This window comes from Lolium perenne, chromosome 5 (genome assembly GCF_019359855.2).
Source record: "Lolium perenne isolate Kyuss_39 chromosome 5, Kyuss_2.0, whole genome shotgun sequence".
Classification (NCBI taxonomy): domain Eukaryota; kingdom Viridiplantae; phylum Streptophyta; class Magnoliopsida; order Poales; family Poaceae; genus Lolium; species Lolium perenne.
The window spans coordinates 4166724-4188275 of NC_067248.2; the positions used below are offsets into that span (position 1 = coordinate 4166724).

Sequence of the window (21552 nt, forward strand, 5' to 3'; positions counted from 1 at the left end):
ATGTACATCCGGCAAAAAGTCAAAGGGCAATGATGCTAGCACAAGCCAACAATCAAGTAGCCAACAAGCTTCAAATCAACCTCAAAGCCAACATGCTCGTAGCCAACAAGCCCAAAGGCAACAAGCTCCAAGCCATGAAAGTCCAAGCCAACAAGCTCCTTCGCAACAAGCTCCAAGCCAACAAGCCCCAAGGCAACAAGCTCCAAGGCAACAAGCTCCAAGCCAACAAGCTCCAAGCCAACAAGTCCCAAGGCAACAAGCTCCAAGGCATCAATCACAATGGCGACAACCTACAAGGCAACCAAGGATTCATGTAGGGCTTAGTAGAGGTCGCCATGGTGTACGTCGGGGTGCTAGTATGCTAAGATACCTAGCGGGGCCTTATCCGAATGTGTCTCCAATATATTAATTGTATTCTACTTTCATTTTTCCTATTCCGTGACTAACTTTGGTTTTTTCGATTTTGTTTTCAGGTATGTCATTGAACCTTGATGTTGTGTCAACCTTGATCATCTCGAACCTTCATGTCATCGTACCATATTTTAATTGGAACCTTCATGTCGTCGAACCATATCTGAACCACTATGTCATTGAACCTTGATGTTGTGTGCAATGTTGTATTGAAAACTGTTGAAATAAGGTAGGAATTTGCATGGTTTAGCACTAGTCAACATGTGGCGCCCTTGCCACGGGCGCCACACATCACTGTGTGGCGCCTATCCCATCGGCGCCACACATGTCAATTTATATCTCCAGAACATCCAGGGGCTCCGGACGCTTAGGTCCTTAGCCGTTTTGGCGACCCTGTTTATGTGGCGCCCGTTCCGCCGGCGCCACATTGCACTGTGTGGCGCCCGTGACATCGGCGCCACACAAACAAGGTTGCCAAAACGGCTAAGTCCCTAAGCGTCCGGAGCCCCTGGATGGGTGGGCAATTATAACAGGATGTGTGGCGCCCTTCCGAGCGGCGCCACATAGTGCAGTGTGGCGCCGGCGGAACGGGCGCCACATAAACAGGGTCGCCAAAACGGCTAAGGACCTAAGCGTCCGGAGCCCCTGGATGTTCTGGAGATATAAATTGACATGTGTGGCGCCGATGGGATAGGCGCCGCACAGTGATGTGTGGCGCCCGTGGCAAGGGCGCCACATGTTGACTAGTGCTAAACCATGCAAATTCCTACCTTATTTCAACAGTTTTCAATACAACAATACACATAGCACACATCATACACATAGCACACATCGTAGCTCACATCGTAGCACATAGATTCAAACAACACGTAGAAATGACGACATGGTTCGAAATGACATAGAGTTCACAACCCGATACTTATGAAGATAGAGTTCACAACACGTAGCAAATCCATCTATCCTCCTCGACGTCCCCTCCTCACGGGCTGCTTCCGGACGGCCATCCTTTTCGTCCGCTGCCGTTGCTCTTCTTGCTGCTGCACCTCCTGCTCCTCTGAAGATGACGACTCATCGTTCCTCATCCTCCTCAAAGATGATCTCCGCGGCGGCTCCTCATCGGACTCGATCACAGCCTTCTTTCCTCGGTTCGCATAATCTTCCGGAGTGTAACGGTGTGGAGCCTTGCCCCTCGGCTTCAACTGGTATGCAGACCGTGTGGCTTGCTTCTTGCCTCGACTAATGCTTTGACTCAGAATGGTGTCGTCAGGAATCTTCACAAACATGAATATATGAGATTACAAAAGTTGAAATTAGTAAGCACATGTTTGACAGCAACAAAATAGTCCATACCTCCGCCTCTTCAGAAGAGGATGTAGCCGCAATTTCGCCTTCGCGGCAACCTAGCAACTTGGCTAACCGCCGCAACTTCCGTGCAGTGTTCTGCGTCATGGAAGTCATGGTTACAAAGCCGTCAAACACAATAGCTTAAATTCAAAGTTGGTGATCATACCTTAATGAAATGCCGCATCGGTCCGATAGGCTTTTCATCTCTATGGCTCTGATCCCAAACAACCTCACACTCTGTAGCTGTTTTTTGGATCTCGGACCGCTGTGACAAACATATTATACACAATTTGAGGGAGCACATGCCAATATAGATGATGTAGTAGCTAATGAGAGAATACGTTACCACGAAGTTCAGAGAGGAAGCAATAGAAGTCGATCTCCCTTGTCGAGCTGTCATATCGTACTGGCTTTGCGCAACCTCATCGAACTCGATGGGGTCGTCCAAGATGTCGTCATCATACGCGTGCTTTGATGAAACCATTGGAGATAGTTGTTGAAAGCGGCCAAGTCGTGAGGGAAAATCTCGACATGTCCGCCATTCCGTATTGCTTCCAAACAGTGTTGGAACGTTGTCACGTGAATCCTATGATGGACAGGCCAATTCGTGATCTTCCTCTGCCGCTGCCTATCAAGCCTGCAAAATATTGAGCACAATGGATAAAGTTAGATTCTATCGCTTCCTATGATCAACAAACTTCCATCGCATGATTCAAGAAGTTTACCTATGGAGCGCGTGGTCCGTGTCTTGCCACTGAGGTGGGCACTCCTGATACAGCCCAAACTGTCTCATCACTCTGTGCGGCTGGTGGTATTCAACCGCCCACATGCATATGAGTGGGCACCGCATACGCCAGAAACCCGCCTCCTCCAAGCACTTGGGGTTGAGGTCAGTCATCGCCGCGCCAATACGGTAATAGGTACCATATGGCTCCCAATCCACCTGCAGCATACAAATATTTCAAAATTTACAACATGGCAATGAAATGTATGAAATAGGATAGCAAAAGAGTGATGGCTTAAGAAAGGTTACCTGCTCAGCGGTAAGAGTGTCCAACTCCTCAGTGTAGTGCCTGTACATGACCATTGGATCGCTCGTCATCTCCGAGACATTGTCCCAAATGTATGCCCAAGTGGGCTCCCGATAAGGGTTGTTCCGGTAATGAGGCCATGTCCTCTGGTTGAGTATCCTGGGCCGCCCAACTGATAGGCGGTCCCAGCTCCATACGGAAAGTAGGAGCAAGCATCCACCAATACCGCTCTTTCCAGTCCTGCGACAAGCTTCGTCCAACTGCGAAAATAAGACATTTGGTTAGTACTTTGTCTAGCACACTACTATAGAAGAATAGTACAGATAGCAAATCATCACCTGCCGGTAGAGGTAGGCAAGTGCCGCTGTTCCCCAACTCCACGGGTGCTCCAACACCGTAAGCGCCTTGAGCCAACACCAATGGGCCAACTTCCCACCACTGTCAGCAAAGAGAGTCCTCGAAAGCATATACCACAAGTACACTCGGGTGTATGTCATGATAGTCTCTCGGTCGGCCCCTTCCGGGCATTCTCCAAAGTGAGTCCTGATCCAAGAGAAAGGTGCGCCGGCGGGAGCTCTATCCTTTGGATCTTCTGGCGGCGGAGGAGCCATGCCAATAAGGTCCTCCATCTGTCCGCGCCACCCATCAGAAGCTGTGTTCATACACAGTGGCTCGCCCTGAATAGGAAGTCCAAGGATCATGGAAACATCTTGAAGAGTAGGGGTCATCTCGCCGGCCCTCAAGTGGAAGGTGTGCGTCTCCGGCCTCCACCGGTCGACAAGGGCGGTGAGTGCCGCGGCGTTCATGTTCGGCCCCCCCCGGCTTACAAGCGTGATGAACGGGAGAAGACCGGTAGGCTGGATGAACTCCGTGTACCTCTCGTCATACGCCAGATCGACTGTGCCGTGGTAACGAATCTTCAAGGGGTGAAGAACCCTTCCCTTCTCCGTCATCTGAAAAGCCCGGTGATCCCTGTCATACTCTTGATCTAGGAGCCACACCATCCTACATGTTTACACAAATACACCATATTATGAGCCATTCCTAACAAATATGAGCAACACATACATGATAAGAATATATCCAAACAAGCCATCACACATACATCATATACATACATATAAGCCATCACACATACACCATATACATACATATACATTCATATCTAGGGATAAAACACCATATTATGAGCCATTCCTAACAAATATGAGTTATTCCATCACAAATATGAGTTATTCCATCACAAATAATGGTCATATGTAACACAAATATGGATACATACATATCTATGTTTCCTACACATACACATTCATGAAATTTGATGTCTAGGGTTCCTCCACAAATCTAGGATACATACATATCTAGGGTTCCTACACATACACATTCAACACATACATAGCCATTTCAACACATACATAGCCATTTCAAATCTAGTTTCCATGTCTAATGTTCATGTACAAATCTATCAAGATCTATGAAATTAGTGGATGAATGTGAAGGATTCGAAGGGGATTACCTTGAGGAATGGATGGGGAAGAGATTGGCCGGTCAGATCTGACGAATTCGTGGCTGATTTGGTGGGGGGAGAGGGGGGAGGAGGAGGAACCGCCGGCCGCCTCCTTCTTCACGCGAAACAGAGAGAGAGAGGAAGCCTTGGGTCGGGCTGGGGGCGGCTCGGGCGCCACACTTAAGTGGACGTGTGGCGCCCGTGGCATCGGCGCCACACTGTGATGTGTGGCGCCCGTAGCATCGGCGCCACACAAACAGGGCTGCAAAACGGCTAAGTTCCAGACGATTTCTCTTACAGTATGGTTGGGCAATTACAAATGCATGTGTGGCGCCGATGGGAGGGGCGCCACACATGCTGCCACGTCGGATCGGCGCACCAGCTCAGCGTCGAGCGCGCCACGTCGGCTGGGAGAGCAGCGCCGGCAGGACGGGCGCCACACTGGCATGTGTGGCGCCCAAGAGAGGGGCGCCACACAAAAGGGTTAGATGGGTGAAATAGTTTGCCCGAGAGATCAGTTTGTGCTTTTCTTTCACTTTTGGGTTATTTTTGTGTAAATCGCCGAATTTGTTGGGCACTCCCGACTCGCCTACCTCACTACCGCTGCCGCACCAGTCTTCTGCAGCCCTCCATCGTTACCCTGCAGCCCCACTACCGCTGCCCACACCAGTCTTCTGTAGGCTGTATGATCAGTGGCCACAAATTCCTGTGTGGGACGCTGCTGAGCGTGGATGCGTACACCATTCACATGGGCCAGGGCCATTTGCTACCTGCTGCAATTAAAAGATACCATCGATCCAATCCGCCGGCTCAGTCTTCCGGAGGTGCTCATAGGGGTAGGGTGTGCGTGTGTGCGTTCATAGGGGTGAGTGTATGCGCGTGTATGTGAGCGTCTGCGTTTGTACTGTGTTTCTCAAAAAAAAAAAGATACCATCGATCCATTAACCTGCAGATGATCTTTTGCCCGTGTTTGAGAGTATGCCTTCCGAAATGGAGGATAACGACGTGGATGATTACCATGGTCTTTTGTAATCCTCCAATATTTCATAGTATTGTAAAGATTCAAACTAATGCGGAACAAAATATATCTGAAGTTCTGAACTCATGTAAACTGGACCTTTGACATCGTAAATCCTAAGGCATGTGAATATATGTGGGACTATATATATAGTTTATGTGATAAGTGGTAAGCAAGTCATTCAGAACATGTTGTATTGTTTCTTTTATCATGCAAGTATGCACTGCAAAATCACGCGCCATCATTGTAGTTGAATGGTAAAGCTTCATGAAAGGAGTAGATGAATGCCAATCGCATGAAGAATAGGGAGAACTTTAGTTTTTTTTTAGGGAAAGTTAGAACTTTAGTTGTGTCAACTGTATAAATAATTCCATCATAGCATCATTAAAACTTGTGATTCTCAAAAGTAAAACCAATCTATCAATCATGAAGTTTGTGATACTTGATGAGAACAACGCATGAGCAAATACTTGGACTAGGAAGACATATATGATAGTGATTTTTGTTCCAGTAAACAATTCTGAATATTTAGGGATTGAATTCATAACACAAATTAAGATGGAATCAGATCAATTTTGTGCACGTGGTTAGTTCTAGAAGATGCAATCTTTTTTATCGTTGAATAATGCCTCACACGCCATGATCTGACGACAGATTAGAGAGTTGTATATTTTTAAAATTCGATGAATCTTGTAGTGCCAAACAAACTTGAGGTAAGTGGCATGATTTTCAAAATTCGATGAAACTTTACTACGAAAAGCACTGAAAACAAGTTCATCAATTCTCAATGGGATAGGGCGGCAGCTTCCACTGATATTTATAGGAGACTATTGCGGTTTAGATTATAGCAAGGAAAGTACTTGTACATAACAGAAGAACCAATAGATTACACGCTGTTATCTATCCAGTTTTTAGTTTTTGGTCTGTCTGATTTCCCCTTTGCCCTATTTAACCCAACAAATAATTGTGTAAATTGACATATGCTCGGTTCTTCGTTATTCTCCTCGAAATAGGCTTTCGCTCCGCTTTATAAATAAAGCAACCACATCCATACAACGTTCACATACAACACAGCCAAACCAACCCGAGCACCAACACTCTGCTGGGGCCACAGCACAACATGCTCAACTGAAAGAGATAAAACGATACAACCCAAAGAAGAGGGCTACTCAGAGGCTGAACGACGTAGAAATGCGACGGGCTGCCGTAAGAAAATCCTCCAACATGCCGTCCAGGCGCTCCATGTCCCGCTGTCTACACACAGCCTGACTTCCCCTGCCTCCGACACTCTAATTTTCTTGCCTTCGCGCTGGCCTCCGGTTAGATTTGGCTGTGAATACGTGATGACACTGGGACCCTGTGCGGCACTTCTTAGTGTCCCAGATCAAATTGAATTTTGCTGAGATTCATTGGTTGCACACAAGGTGTTCGTGGTACTGCCTACGTATCAACCCAAGCGCTAAAGTGGGGAAAATTGGTGAGCAGCGCCTACAAGGCTCATTTTTTGTGTCAAGAGATAGCAGGCAATGAATGCGTTCTGTACTTTTGTTCCAGCTGTTGGTTGCTTGAAATGGCGCAGATTGTCTTTCCCTGCCTCAGTTTTATTAGTACGTTCTTTATTTCATTATTTTGGGATGGTAGACAATAGATAGACAGATTAGATGGGAGAAAAGCCCATGTACAATATAGCTACCTAGTGGTGCAGCAGCACTGATCTGGGGTCGCCATTGCTGCCCAGTCCAGGCCGATAACGTTAAAACCAATCTATCAATCATGTAGTTTGTGATACTTGAGGTGAACAACACATGAGCGAGTACTTGGTCTAGGAAGACATATATGATAGTGATTTTGTGTCATAAATTGTTACCCTGCCACAGAAATTGTTGACATGCACGTGTTGCATGACTAGGGACCGTAAAATATTGACCGTTCAAGTCAGCAGATCCGATGGTCTAGTTTCATCAATAACAGTTGAGTTGATGAGTAGCATTTTTTTCACCCAAGTACTTTCATTTGCATAACATTCCTTATAATAGCTTATTTATTTTATTCCTACAAACAATCAACGTATTGGCCTCGGAATATGAATAAACTCTTTAACTTTCATCGTAGAGAAGAAAATTCATATACTACTACTCACGATGGGTGTGGTGGAGAGCGATGGTGTGTGGTGGTGGAGAGTAGGGTTTTGGGAGTTGGGGACTACGTCAGGGGGGCATATACATTAATACATACCTCTCTAATATCTGTTATCACCAGATTTTAACCACGCCAGGAGGTGGGCCGTGATTGAGATGGGCTTGGAGATTATGCACGGGAAATATTCATGAATCGGCCTCGTACAAGGGTTTGGGCTAGATTGCCCGTGTATCTGTAAATTATAGTAGGTTACGTGTCGGTTAGAATTAAAAGATAGAGTTTAGCTCGTACACGGTGGGATTATTCCCAAGTTAGAGAGTCTACGGACTATAAATATGTATCTAGGGTTATTGAAAAGGAGGACGATCACGTTCACAAACAAACACAATCTAGGCGCATCGCCACCCCTTGTTTCGAGGGTTTTCTTCCGGGTAAGCGCCATGCTGCCCAGATCGCGTCTTGCGATCTGGGCAGTACCAGTTTATTCGTTGTTTTGTGTTGCTCGTACTGAAGCCTTGTTGATGGCGAGTGATACTGTTATCATTGATATGTTGGGGCTAACGTCGATGCCTTTTGATATTTGTTTAGTTATGTTATCCCTACATATCTAGCTGCCTTTGCACCTATCTTAAGGTGTAAAGGTAGCAACTTGCTTTATCTGTATTTAGTAGATTTGATCTGTTATGGTTGTTCCTTGTTCTTCAAGGATTAGTTTGATATCCGCATGATTAGGCCTTGCAAACGGGTTGAATGATCCAGCAGCGCGTAAGGTATGGTTTGCCGATCCTAGAGGAGATGTTCCGAGAATCGACTCTATGTTGGTTTTTAGGCCTTTTCTAGGGTTAGCTTTCTGTTGTCTTTCGCATCTGCCAGGCTCAATTACGTGTAGGACGTTCCAGTTATGCGGTGAAAACACTAGACTATCATAGGTCAATTTGACTTGGTTTTGATAAAGCAAGACCCCCATATGATCGTAGATCTAATACGGATCATGGGACAATCGGCTCCTTGAGCCGATTCACAGGGAAACCTGAGAGCCGATCGAGGCTCGAATTTAATGTTTACGTGTCTACCATGCAGGAGAATAATCGAAGCAATCCATCACCTTCCTGACCAGGTATAGGTCAGGTGGCACGCCCTCGCAACAGCCAGGACGTGTGCCGGAGTTTTTGCGGGCCGTCGCCCGAGGGACCAGGGCCCACAAGCAGTCCTGGGAGCCTCCCGGCTCTTCGTGTTGCTCGTCGCTGCTCGCCGGTGGGTTTTGGCAGGCAACACATTCTGGCACGCCCGGTGGGACACTCTACAGCAACGGCGTCGACATCCGCAGCTGTAATGGCGGAGACACCAATCACGTACGAAGAACTGCCTGAGGAGCACAAGAAGAAATATGATGAGATTAAAGCTGTCTTCGAAGCCGATCTCATCGGCTCTTTTGAGAGGACCCGTAAACATGGCATTCGTTGGAAGGGGTTCTCACCTGAAGGCGTTCTCGATGAAGTGGATCTGTCTATCCCTTCGGAAGATCGCACCAGAGCTCTGCGCCAGGAAGTTAATTACATGGTGGCTCATTCGCTACACCGTCATTCTGAGAGCCTGGTAAACGCTTTCGAGCGTATTGCGGTTCGTGTGGTTCAGGAGATCATGAAGCATCAGTACTCTCCGTCAGGGCCTGCCCTAGGAACTCACCAGGGAGAGATACCGTTCCAAACCAGACCACAGCTGCCCTTCGCGCTTGCAGCTCCAGAACCGCCAGGTTCGCCGGCATATGTCGTCTACAAGATCGGAGGCGATCCTAGCGATTACCAGTTCCTGCAAGAGCCACCTAAGGAGATCCCACACGGATACGTGTGCACATACGTGCCGGACTGCAATAACTTGGCGCGCACGAATCAGATGGCAGCAGGAGGGATTTCTGGAGCGGACGCTGATAAACAGGCATGGCTAGCTAAATATGCCACCGGAACGAGTCATGAAAGCTCAGCCCCTGCAGCTAATACCATGGAACAAATCAGTACGATCTTAAGAGACCAATTCGGCCTCCTGCCAAAGAGGAGAATGGTCGGCTATTCCAAGCCATACCCCAACGAGTACGATTTGATTCCACTACCGCCCAAATATCGGCTCCCTGAGTTCTCAAAGTTCAATGGATCAGAAGGGTCTAGCTCAATTGAGCATGTGAGCCGATATTTGGCACAGTTGGGCATGATTTCAGCATCAGACCCATTACGTGTGAGGTTTTTTGCGCAATCTCTCACAGGACCAGCTTTTGGGTGGTACACCTCGTTGCCACCAGATTCAATCCGGACGTGGAAGCAGCTGGAAGAACAATTTCATATTCAGTATCACTCAGAAGCTACTGAGGCTGGCATTGCCGATCTGGCTCAGGTGCGGCAGAAGCGTGGAGAAACGGTGGCGGAATACATCCAGCGTTTCAGAACTGTCAGGAACCGATGTTATTCGGCTCGCTTAACTGAGAAAGAAGCAGTCGATCTGGCGGTATTGGGCCTCGCCGCGCCGATCAAGGATCTGGCTTTCCAAGTGGAATACAATTCACTGGCACACATGGCTCAGAAATTAACACTGTACGAGCAGCGCCACCCAGAATTGTACCAAGACAAGTTCAGGCGCCCGGTAGGCCTGGTCGAGACAGAAGAAGTAGGGGACTCTGCAGAAGACCAGGAAGTAGCCGTGGCTGAATGGGCTCGGGGGGCAGACCCCATGTCCTGCAAGTGGGTGAAACAACAAGGGCCAGCAAAAGGGTTCGACTTCGATGTAAGCAAAGCTGAGCAAATATTTGACTTACTGCTCAAAGAGAAGCGGCTGACGTTACCCGAAGGCCATAAAATCCCTACGGCGCAAGAGTTGAATGGGAAACCGTACTGCAAATGGCATCACTCGTTCACCCACATCACCAATGACTGTAAAGAGCTGCGTCGACAGATCCAAACGGCGATAGAACAAGGCCGTTTGATCTTTGGTCAGTTTGCTATGAAGGTGGACACACAACCGTTTCCTGGCGTCAACATGGTGGAGCATAATCAACCCACAAGGCGTCAGCTGGATTTCTCACTCGGTGTCAACATGGCAGGGTCTGTATACCACCATAGCAGGTATAAAAAAGAAAGCGGTCAACCCCGTGGTAAGGAAAAGGAAGAGGCCGGCTCACGCGACCGGCCTCGATACGATGATAGACGGTACATCACCGAGAAACAAGTGAGAAATGTGCGGTATCAACGACCACTCTCCGAGCATCTCCTTAACAAATATGAGCGCCAGTACGATCGCCGCCGGCGGTACGATATAGATGATGAAAGGTACCGTCGTTCTGTTGACAATGGAGGATATCGTTGGTGTGATAGAGACGACGAAGGGTATGAGCGTCGCGCTAAGGGAAAGTCGAGAGAGCAGGAAGACATGGACAGACACTGGGATTGTCCTTTCTTTAAGCACTGCTGGGATTCAGGTATGAGCCGATTGCCTACAATCGATAACTGCCCGGAATGTAGACGGCAGAAGGAAGACACGGGTGAAGTCTCAGTGTTCAAACGTCTAGGGCCTCTCCCACCTCAGAACAGACGAGCTGAGTCATCTCGAGAGGAAGATTTCGAGGAATCAGAAGAAGAAGAAGAAGATAGATACCACCGGCCAAGGTGGTGTCCTGATGGACTCAGTCATTCCCAAAAGCGTAGGGTTCAGCGGCTACGTAGCTTGGAGGAAGCCGAGGCACAATACCTGCACACGCTGAGGAAGGCACGGCCCGATTTGGCCGTGAAAATTCAACAGACCTTGGATACTGAGATGCGTCCACAGAAGAAAGAATGGCGCCCTAAGCAAACAAAAACCGATGCGAAGGCATCGGCTGGCACAAATATGGTGTTCATTCTTCCATCAGAGTTTTGTGCTCCAAGAGTCGAAGGAGCACCAGTGGCACAGTTGGACTGCGGCCCGCGGCCAGTTATCTTTGAGAAGCCACGAGACAAGAGCTACAAACATTTGAAGGCCCTGTACCTAAGAGGTTATATCAATGGGCAGCCTGTCAGCAAGATGTTGGTTGACACGGGGGCGGCAGTTAATATAATGCCATACTCCATGCTGCGGCGTTTGGGACGCTCTAACGCAGATCTGATCAAAACCAACGTCACACTAAGCGACTTCAATGGCCAAGCATCAGAAACGCAAGGCGTTCTAAGCGTGGATCTAACCGTGGGCCGAAAAACCATCCCTACATCATTCTTCATCGTCGATAGCAAAAGCACCTACGCTGTCCTGCTAGGGAGGGATTGGATTCACGCCAACTGCTGCATTCCGTCCACGATGCACCAATGCCTTATACAGTGGGATGGAGATGAAGTGGAGGTCGTTTATGCGGATGACTCAGTCGAGATCTCAATAGCTGGCATGAACATTTGGGACGCAGACGACCAAGAGCCGATTTCTGGAGTCAGTCTGGATGATTGTGAGCGCATCGAAGCTACAAAAAACGGGGTGAGGCTGGTCTTATCCACTGGCCTGACAGAGTAGTAAGACCAGAATCAATAAACGTACGTGGCAAGGCCGATCCCTGCGATCGGCCCCAAAAAATAGAAAGCAATGATCTTACCTTGGGCACGCCACGTAGTTGTAATAGGGAGACTTCCTCCCGTAGTAGAGCACGGAAAAGTTGTAAACCTGCATTGAGCAATACAATCAAAAGGGGGGCCGATTCCAGCAATCGGCCCAAACTATCCTCCCCATATGTTTTGCCTGTGTTCGGCATCGATCTAGCAGCCGACGGAAAGCTAGGGTATGGATTTACATCATCTGATGAGCTAGAAGAAATTGACATTGGTCCTGGGGATAAGCCACGACCAACATTTATCAGCAAAAAGCTAGACCCACATCTGAGGGGCCTGATGATAGCTCTGTTGAAAGAATATCCGGATTGCTTTGCATGGGATTATACAGAAATGCCCGGGTTAGACAGGAGCATCATTGAGCATCGGCTCCCTCTTAAGAAAGGATTTCGGCCGTTCCAACAGCGAGCACGACAAATGAAGGCCGAAATTTTAGAAGAAGTCAAGAAAGAGATCGAGAAAATGTTGAATGCCGGGTTCATCAGGCCATGCAGGTACGCTGAGTGGATTTCCAGTATCGTACCTGTACAGAAAAAGGACGGCCGATGGCGCGTCGCGATAGATTTTCGGGATCTCAACAGAGCCACTCCAAAGGATGAGTATCCAATGCCAGTAGCAGAGACATTGATCAATGCAGCCGCTGGACATAAGGTTTTAAGTTTCATGGATGGCAACGCCGGTTACAACCAAATATTTATGGCTCCAGAAGATATACACAAGACTGCATTCAGAGTACCAGGTTCAGTGGGCTTGTTTGAATACGTAGTCATGACATTTGGACTGAAAAATGCCGGCGCAACATACCAAAGAGCCATGAATTACATCTTTCATGATCTGATTGGCAAGTTGGTAGAGATCTACATTGATGACGTGGTAGTCAAATCCGTTTCAGTAGAAGGACACTTGGATGATCTGCGACGAATCCTAGACCGAACTAGAAAATTCGGGCTAAGAATGAATCCAAAGAAGTGTGCTTTTGGCGTAACGGCCGGTCAATTCTTGGGTTTCTTGGTTCATGAACGCGGAATTGAAATCGGCCTGAAAAGTCAGGAGGCAGTGCGAACAATGAAACCACCTACCACGAAGAAGGAACTCCAGTGTCTCATCGGCAAAATCAACTTCGTCAGAAGATTCATCTCCAATCTGTCAGGGCGAATCGAGCCGTTCATGGGACTGGTAAAAATTAAATCTGATGAGGAGTTTCGCTGGGGGGCAGAGCAACAGCGAGCGTTTGACGAGATTAAAGAATATCTAACGAAGCCACCTGTGTTGGTTCCACCCCAGCAAGACAGACCGTTCTATATTTACTTATCAGTAGCTGACACTTCCATAGCCTCAGTGGTGGTGCAGCTTTATGATGGTCTGGAAAGAGTTGTTTTCTACCTCAGCAGAAGGATGTTGGATGCAGAAACTAGGTACCCTGAGATCGAGAAGTTGTGCCTCTGCCTGTTTTTTACCTGCACCAAACTTCGTTACATCTTTCTGTCGGCGGAGATTGTCATCATCTGCAAATCAGATGTCATCAAGCATATGCTGTCGGCTCCTGTGTTGAAAGGCCGACTCGGTAAGTGGATGTTTGCATTATCGGAGTTTGATCTCCGGTATCAGCCTGCTAAAGCAGTCAAAGGACAGGCGTTGGCCGATCTTATTGCTGAACGAATCAACACGGATATAGCAGCACTGTCTGTGCGTGCATGGGCCATGTTTTTCGATGGATCGGCTTGCGATGAGGGTTGCGGCATCGGCATTCTACTCGTGTCGCCCCGGGGGGCAACATATTCCTTCTCCATCAGGCTACTTACCCCTTGCACCAACAATGTCGCTGAGTATGAGGCAATACGCAAGGGAATGGAGTTGCTTTTGGAGGCCGGAGCAGAAGCAGTGGAACTTTTTGGAGACTCAAAACTGGTAATTTCCCAGCTCACGGAAGAATACAAATGCGAGAGCGATACACTCTTCCCATTATGGATGCAATGCCGTGAGCTGATGGCACAGTTTAGGTACATAAACTTCAGTTGGATCCCGAGGTCGCAAAACACAGAGGCCAACGATCTCGCACAGATGGCCTCAGGCTACAAGGAGATAGCAGGTGGAGCCGATGTTCAGGTACAATCCTTGGAGCCAGATGACTGGAGAGCCGATATCTTCAATTACTTGAAAGATCCGGCTCGGGGGGCATCTAAACGGATAAGGTATAAGGCCATGAAATATGTGCTTATAGGAGACGACATGTTCTACAGGACTTTAGAAGGGTTACTTCTCAAATGTCTGGGACCAGCCGAGTCAAATCGGCTCTTACACGAGGTACACGAAGGCGCCTGTGGGACTCACCAATCGGCTCATAAGATGAAGTGGCTGATTAGACGGTCAGGGTTTTATTGGCCCACCATGCTCGAAGATTGTTTCAAGTACTATAAGGGGTGTCAAGCGTGTCAGATGTTCGGGAAAATTCAGATGGTACCCGCATCAGCAATGAACCCTATCATCAAGCCTTGGCCGTTTCGAGGTTGGGGCATGGATATGATCGGCAAAATCCATCCTGCATCGAGCAAAGGCCACGAATGGATTTTGGCCATTACAGATTACTTCACTAAATGGGTGGAGGCCGTCCCTATGAAGAAGGTAAAATCGGAAGATGTTATCAATTTTGTGAAAGAGCATGTCATTCATAGATTCGGGATTCCCCAAACCATTACGACCGATGGAGGTTCGGTCTTTATTTCTAAAGAGTTCAGAAAGTTCTGTGATGACATGGGAATTAAGTTGATCCGATCATCTCCATACTATGCTCAAGCTAATGGGCAAGCTGAAGCGTCCAACCAGAGCCTCATCAAGCTGATTAAGAGAAAAGTTGACGAGCACCCTAGACGTTGGCATGAAGTATTGTCAGAAGCTTTATGGGCTTATCGTATGTCATGTCATGGGGCTATAAAAACTTCGCCATACCAGTTGGTTTATGGACAAGAAGCCGTATTGCCTTGGGAAATTACGGCTGGATCGAGACGTGTTACGTTTCAGAATGACCTAACATCTGAAGAGTATGCGGCTTTGATGAGTGATAGTATTGAGGATTTGACGGAACTAAGACTCTGGTCATTGGAGAAGATTAAAGAGAATAAAGCCAAGGTAGCTCGCGCATACAATAAGAAGGTGAGACCAAAGGAGTTTCAGGTTGGTGATCTAGTATGGGAAGCTGTGTTGCCGTTAGGGACTAAGGATAAAGCATATGGTAAATGGTCTCCTAATTGGCACGGTCCGTACAGAGTCGACCAGGTTTTGAAGGGTAATGCATACATGCTCGAGCAGTTGGACGGGGTTAAATTCCCAGTAGCCGTCAATGGGCAACATCTCAAGAAATATTTCCCAAGCATGTGGGATGACGGACAGTGAGATGTGGAGGCCGATGTATAAAATCGGCCGGTAAAAAAAAAAATTTTTTACAAGTCATAGCCGATGCACAGATATCGACTCCAGACTAAAAAGCCGATGTGCAGCCATCGACTTTAGAGGAACAAGCGCAAACGAGCAGTTAGCAGATTATTTGAGATTTAAGGTCTGCATGGTCGCGAATTGGACCTGTTCGAACGACAATTTGAGGAATCTGAAGTTTATTCTCTCGGACGAAGATTACAGAATAGGCCACTGAATCGGCAATTTGGTCTGAATCGCGTTTTATGGGAAAGGCCGATGCGCTGCCATCGGCTCTTTGCGCATTAACTTACTTTGACAATCGGCAAAATTGATATGGAAGCAAAATCGACATAAGAACATTTTCTTCATTTATAGAAGGGATTTCTTACAGAGAAAGAGCCAATTGCTCAAGGGGGGAAGAACAAAAGAAAGGTCTATTGACCAATCTACTGCTACTACTAGCCCTATACTAGTAGATGCTACTCTATGGGCCGTCGCTGCCCTCGTCGTCGCCGTCGAAGCTTCCGTCGGCGCTGCTGCCGGCGGGCTCCTCGTCGCTGCTGCTGTAGCCCTTGGCAGGGGCTCCGTACTCCTCCTCGTCGTCGTCATCATCGTCGTCGTCGTCCGACCCGGCGCGGAAGCGCTTCGCCGGCGGGTAGTCCTCGAGGGAGTCGTCGTCGTCTTCCTCTTCTTCCTCCTCATCGGAGGAGGAGAAGCTCGCCCAGGAGAAGAGGTCGTCCTCGCTCGCCGCCTCCAGTTCTCCGACGACGAGGAACCGGAGGTCCGCCTCCCCGTCGGTCAGGGGCAAGTCGTCGTCTGACCCAGTGAAGTCCCACTCCTCATTGTCCCAATGCTCGGGAGCTTCCTTCTCGTACGCCGCCATCCAGTCCCATTCCGGCGTAGGCGCGCGGGAGGAGGAAGAGGAAGACTGGAAGGAGAGACCCGATAAAGCGGAGGAGGAAGAGGAGGAAGACATTGCTATAGAGGAAGGGGGTTTTTTGGGCCGATGGCTAGTACAGTGCAGGGGGATGAAGAGGCGAATTGTTCGGCGCGGTTAAATAAAGGGGATATAGTGGAGGTTTAATGTTACCGCAGTTTCCGAGGAAGTGGTGCTCAAAAAAACTGTCGAATCGTGCAGAGAAGTTGAGAAGGCAAGGCATCATGATGAAAGGATACTGCGACGGTTCTGCTCTGCGACGCGTGACCCGACAGAAGGAAAAAACAGAGTGGTTTTGGAATTATCATTGCCAAAACCAGGGGGGCATGTGTTATCACCAGATTTTAACCACGCCAGGAGGTGGGCCGTGATTGAGATGGGCTTGGAGATTATGCACGGGAAATATTCATGAATCGGCCTCGTACAAGGGTTTGGGCTAGATTGCCCGTGTATCTGTAAATTATAGTAGGTTACGTGTCGGTTAGAATTAAAAGATAGAGTTTAGCTCGTACACGGTGGGATTATTCCCAAGTTAGAGAGTCTACGGACTATAAATATGTATCTAGGGTTATTGAAAAGGAGGACGATCACGTTCACAAACAAACACAATCTAGGCGCATCGCCACCCCTTGTTTCGAGGGTTTTCTTCCGGGTAAGCGCCATGCTGCCCAGATCGCGTCTTGCGATCTGGGCAGTACCAGTTTATTCGTTGTTTTGTGTTGCTCGTACTGAAGCCTTGTTGATGGCGAGTGATACTGTTATCATTGATATGTTGGGGCTAACGTCGATGCCTTTTGATATTTGTTTAGTTATGTTATCCCTACATATCTAGCTGCCTTTGCACCTATCTTAAGGTGTAAAGGTAGCAACTTGCTTTATCTGTATTTAGTAGATTTGATCTGTTATGGTTGTTCCTTGTTCTTCAAGGATTAGTTTGATATCCGCATGATTAGGCCTTGCAAACGGGTTGAATGATCCAGCAGCGCGTAAGGTATGGTTTGCCGATCCTAGAGGAGATGTTCCGAGAATCGACTCTATGTTGGTTTTTAGGCCTTTTCTAGGGTTAGCTTTCTGTTGTCTTTCGCATCTGCCAGGCTCAATTACGTGTAGGACGTTCCAGTTATGCGGTGAAAACACTAGACTATCATAGGTCAATTTGACTTGGTTTTGATAAAGCAAGACCCCCATATGATCGTAGATCTAATACGGATCATGGGACAATCGGCTCCTTGAGCCGATTCACAGGGAAACCTGAGAGCCGATCGAGGCTCGAATTTAATGTTTACGTGTCTACCATGCAGGAGAATAATCGAAGCAATCCATCACCTTCCTGACCAGGTATAGGTCAGGTGGCACGCCCTCGCAACAGCCAGGACGTGTGCCGGAGTTTTTGCGGGCCGTCGCCCGAGGGACCAGGGCCCACAAGCAGTCCTGGGAGCCTCCCGGCTCTTCGTGTTGCTCGTCGCTGCTCGCCGGTGGGTTTTGGCAGGCAACAATATCTTGGCCCCACATGCCATATGCCTAACGGGGATTTTACGGTTATCAGGTATGGATTGCGGTAACCGAGACCTAGCCTTGCCTTACCCGATGGGAGGTTTGGCCTCCGATAACATCCCCAAGGGGATCAAATAATAACCAAAACCATCCCCTAATAGGTGAATTAACCACTACTAGGATCGGGGAATGGGGATCTATTGCCAAATTGAGCTCCGTGTGAGCGATAAATAGGATTTCCCGACAAATTTGTTTCTAGCGGCAGTAGATATAATGGGTAGTGCCCAGTGCAGATGGGCTAGCAAACCCACTGTGTGCGCTATGTCCCCTTTTCGTCCACACCCACATCATGGAAATTCCGAAGAAAATAGAACATCCAGATCGTGGAATCGTCGCCCTTGTCTCGCCCGTGAGTTCCATGTTCAAACCTGAAAAATACATGGTGCTTCTGATGTGCTAATCACCTGACCGCAATCGCTGACATATGCGGAGACCAATCCATAACCAAATTCCTGCGAAGTTTTGGTGGGCTTTGGAGCATGTGTAGTGCAATATCTGAATAATCATTATTTCCATGTTTTTATTTCCTATGAGGAAACTCGGGCAGAGCCAAAAGAGAATGAAGTTAACAGACTCCGGATTATTTACGATGAAATCGATATATTTAGAATTAATGAGTGGTCATATGAGGTTTCATTGTAAGTACCTATGGAAGTTGAAAATCCTCTTTAAGATAAAAATACTTATTTGATTCTTAAATACTTCATCCGTCCATAAAAGGACCTTTGTCGAAATTTAGATGTATCCATATACTAAATCGAATCTAGGTACATCTAAATTTAGGAAAAATTAAGACATCCTTTTTATGGATGAAGGGAAGAACAAGTGTTGTTAACTAAGAATAACCTGGCTACGCGGAATTGGAATGGTGGTTAAAAGTGTTGCTTTTGTGATTCTAATGGGACCATTGAGCATTTATTTCTTGCATGTCCTTTTGCAAAAATTGTCTGAGTATAGTTTATTTAACCTACAACATACCACCACCTGATAATATTACTAATATTTTCGTTAATTGGTTAAACAGGGTGGATAGAAATGATAAGGTTAGGATACGTATTGGTGTTTCAGTTTTATGTTAGATATTATCGTCAACAAGCAGTACTAATTTTTTGCAGGTTATTCGCTGAGCTTCACAATGGACATAACTATGAGCTTTCCTACTCCTGGAGGATTAGCAAGAAGATATGATTACTGGGTGCAACCGGCTGCTAATGGTTGCACATGACTTCTTTCTCTAGGCTACTTGATGGCTGCATATTAGCAGAATTCAGAATGGATGGCCTTTTGATGCTTCATTTTTTTCTATGGTTGATACATGTCTCAACCTTAACTGATCCTTGAATATAGACTTTGAATACCTTGTGCTTTAAAATAAATGAAAACTTCCGTGCACACCAATTGATGCAAAAGCTAGATATCTACGCTCCCCATTTCGAAAACAAGGCAAAAGAGAAAAGTTTTGAACACGTCAAGTTGGCATCCTGATTCCCAAGGCATGTGTGCATATGTAGGGTTATTTATATAGCTTTTGTCAGCTAAACATGCGATAAGTGTGGACAAACTCATCCAGAATATGTTTTATCTTCAATGCAAAATCATGTGATCATTACCTATCCATGTTTTATTTTCCGTTGCAAGGAGAAAAGGTAGAGAACAGAATGGTGTGAAAGCTTCACGAAATGAGTTGGTGAATGTTAATCGCATGAAGAGTAGTGAGGACTGCAGAAATGTCCATTGTATAAATACTTCCATTTTGGACTATAGAGACTTGTGTTTCCAAATGTAAAACCAATCTACCGACTGTGTAGTATAGGAAATTGGAGGAGAACAACATTTGAGCTAAAACTGGGACTAAGAAGGCGCATGATCTAAATATGCTATATTCATTGTGCTAGTCCTTCGGGTAGAAAGGCTATTTTCATTGGAAGCGGACTTTTGGCTCCCGGGTGCAACGCACCCCTATAGACTAAAAAATTATAGTAATTTAAAAAAGTCAATTTTTTTTTGAATTTTCCTGGAAACCAAGGATGATCAAGTTTGTACTCATAAAAAATATATTTGGAAACGAAATTATTCCCATGGTCTCCAGGGCAAAAAAGACAAAATTATTACAAATATATAGTGAATAGTATCTGGTCATGGGGCGTTTCGAGTTTCTTTTTTTAACCCAGGATACAATAAAAGTAATTACCTAGGGAAATATTTTGTTTCAAGTACAATACCTGGTTATCTTTGATTCCTAAAAAAGTTTGAATTTTTTTGAACTTTTTTTAATTTATCTTTTTATTTTTCCAACTATAGGGGTGTGTGGCATCCGGGAGCCCCTCTGCATTTCCCTATTTTCATTGGCTTACTTTCCTAGGCTACGGTTCAAATATTTGGGCGGATCATATGCCTCCGAGATTTATGATCTGAATATATCATCGACCCTATCATTTGTATATTACATGATCAGTGTGTCTACAGACTCTTGTTCTGTGACCGCCAATGTGACTCTGCTCTTGGATTGGAGCCATGTGACTCTCATTTCTGTTTTCCCCAAATACTTGCAGATCATAGAGAGAGAGAGGTACCAGAGTATACGGATAAGGAAGAAAGCCCAATTTATACTGGTGAGTGGATCTCTCGACGGCGGCGCGGAGAGAAGAGGAGCACGAAAGGGGCCAATTGCATATATATGTGCACGACGGGTTACAAAACACGTTACACAAACATGGGCGGTATACACACACCTCATGTAAACGTACCGGTCTTAACAGTCGAGGCCCTCTAGGTGGGTCTCTATGTTTTGACACGGAGCGTCGTGCCCGGCCTCGAATCATTGGATCACAGGGGCGAATCAACGGCGTACGCAGGGTCCTACAACAGATCCGGGAGGAGGAAGACCCGGCTCCACAAGATCTTATGGCAGCGAGCCGGACCGCTCGTCGGTATGGCCGGGACGGGTACACAGGATCTCATGGCAGCGAGCCGGCCGCTTCTCTCTTACTATCAGCGACTTGTGTTATATTGCTTAGTAGTCATCCAAATACTCATGTGTTTTTTCCAGTTTCAATGGAATATTGTTTCCACAAAATGCTACTGAAGGGTCGTTTCCTTGCAGTGCGCATACAGGGCTGGGCGATTTTTTTTTGTCATGGATATGTATTTTTTGATCTTTAACGGAATTGAAACCCAAATTTTAACTAGCAATGGTGTCCTCTTTCTGCAAGGAGAGGTGGATATATATATATTTAATAAAGGAAATCTTATATCATCAGGGAAACCAAGGTAAGTCAATAAATTCTACGATTCCTAAGCTAGCGAGTGAAATTTGCAAATGAATAAAAACGAGACTGGCTTTTATGCTTCTAATTCGAGAGACAGAAATATTTACGCAGTTAGCGAGTGTTGAGTCCTTTTAATATGAGACGCTCAGCCAATTTACATAAGATAGGGAAAATAAAGAATAGTACACTTTAGATAGCAAAACACTCAAAAATTACCTCCAAGATTGAAGTGCAACGAGTTTGAGCAAAGTACGAGGAGGAGTTGAGTCAATAGAAACGAACTAAAAAACTAAGTATAAAACAGTAGATCAACTAAAG

General features: G+C 46.7%; 1 protein-coding gene across 1 annotated transcript; it reads right to left on the minus strand.

The window, feature by feature from the left end:
- Positions 1–1367: 1367 nt before the first annotated feature.
- Positions 1368–16357, minus strand: LOC127326377 (serine/threonine-protein phosphatase 7 long form homolog). The gene is made up of 8 exons (XM_071820546.1): positions 16196–16357; positions 12051–12118; positions 3108–3791; positions 2789–3026; positions 2481–2698; positions 2263–2392; positions 1922–2020; positions 1368–1682 (listed from the first exon to the last, which is right to left on the minus strand). Exons 1-8 carry the CDS (start codon positions 16355–16357, stop codon positions 1368–1370), a joined length of 1914 nt encoding a protein of 637 aa, XP_071676647.1.
- Positions 16358–21552: the final 5195 nt, after the last annotated feature.

Excerpts from the sequence above, each read along its gene's own strand:
- LOC127326377 (XM_071820546.1), bottom strand. The coding sequence starts at position 16,357 with ATGGCGGCGTACGAGAAGGAAGCTCCCGAGCATTGGGACAATGAGGAG. Across the intron at positions 12,119-16,195 it reads AGGACGACCTCTTCTCCTGG|GTTTACAACTTTTCCGTGCT; the intron begins GCGAGCTTCTCC and ends TGCTCAATGCAG. Across the intron at positions 2,393-2,480 it reads ACGGACCACGCGCTCCATAG|GCTTGATAGGCAGCGGCAGA; the intron begins GTAAACTTCTTG and ends AATATTTTGCAG.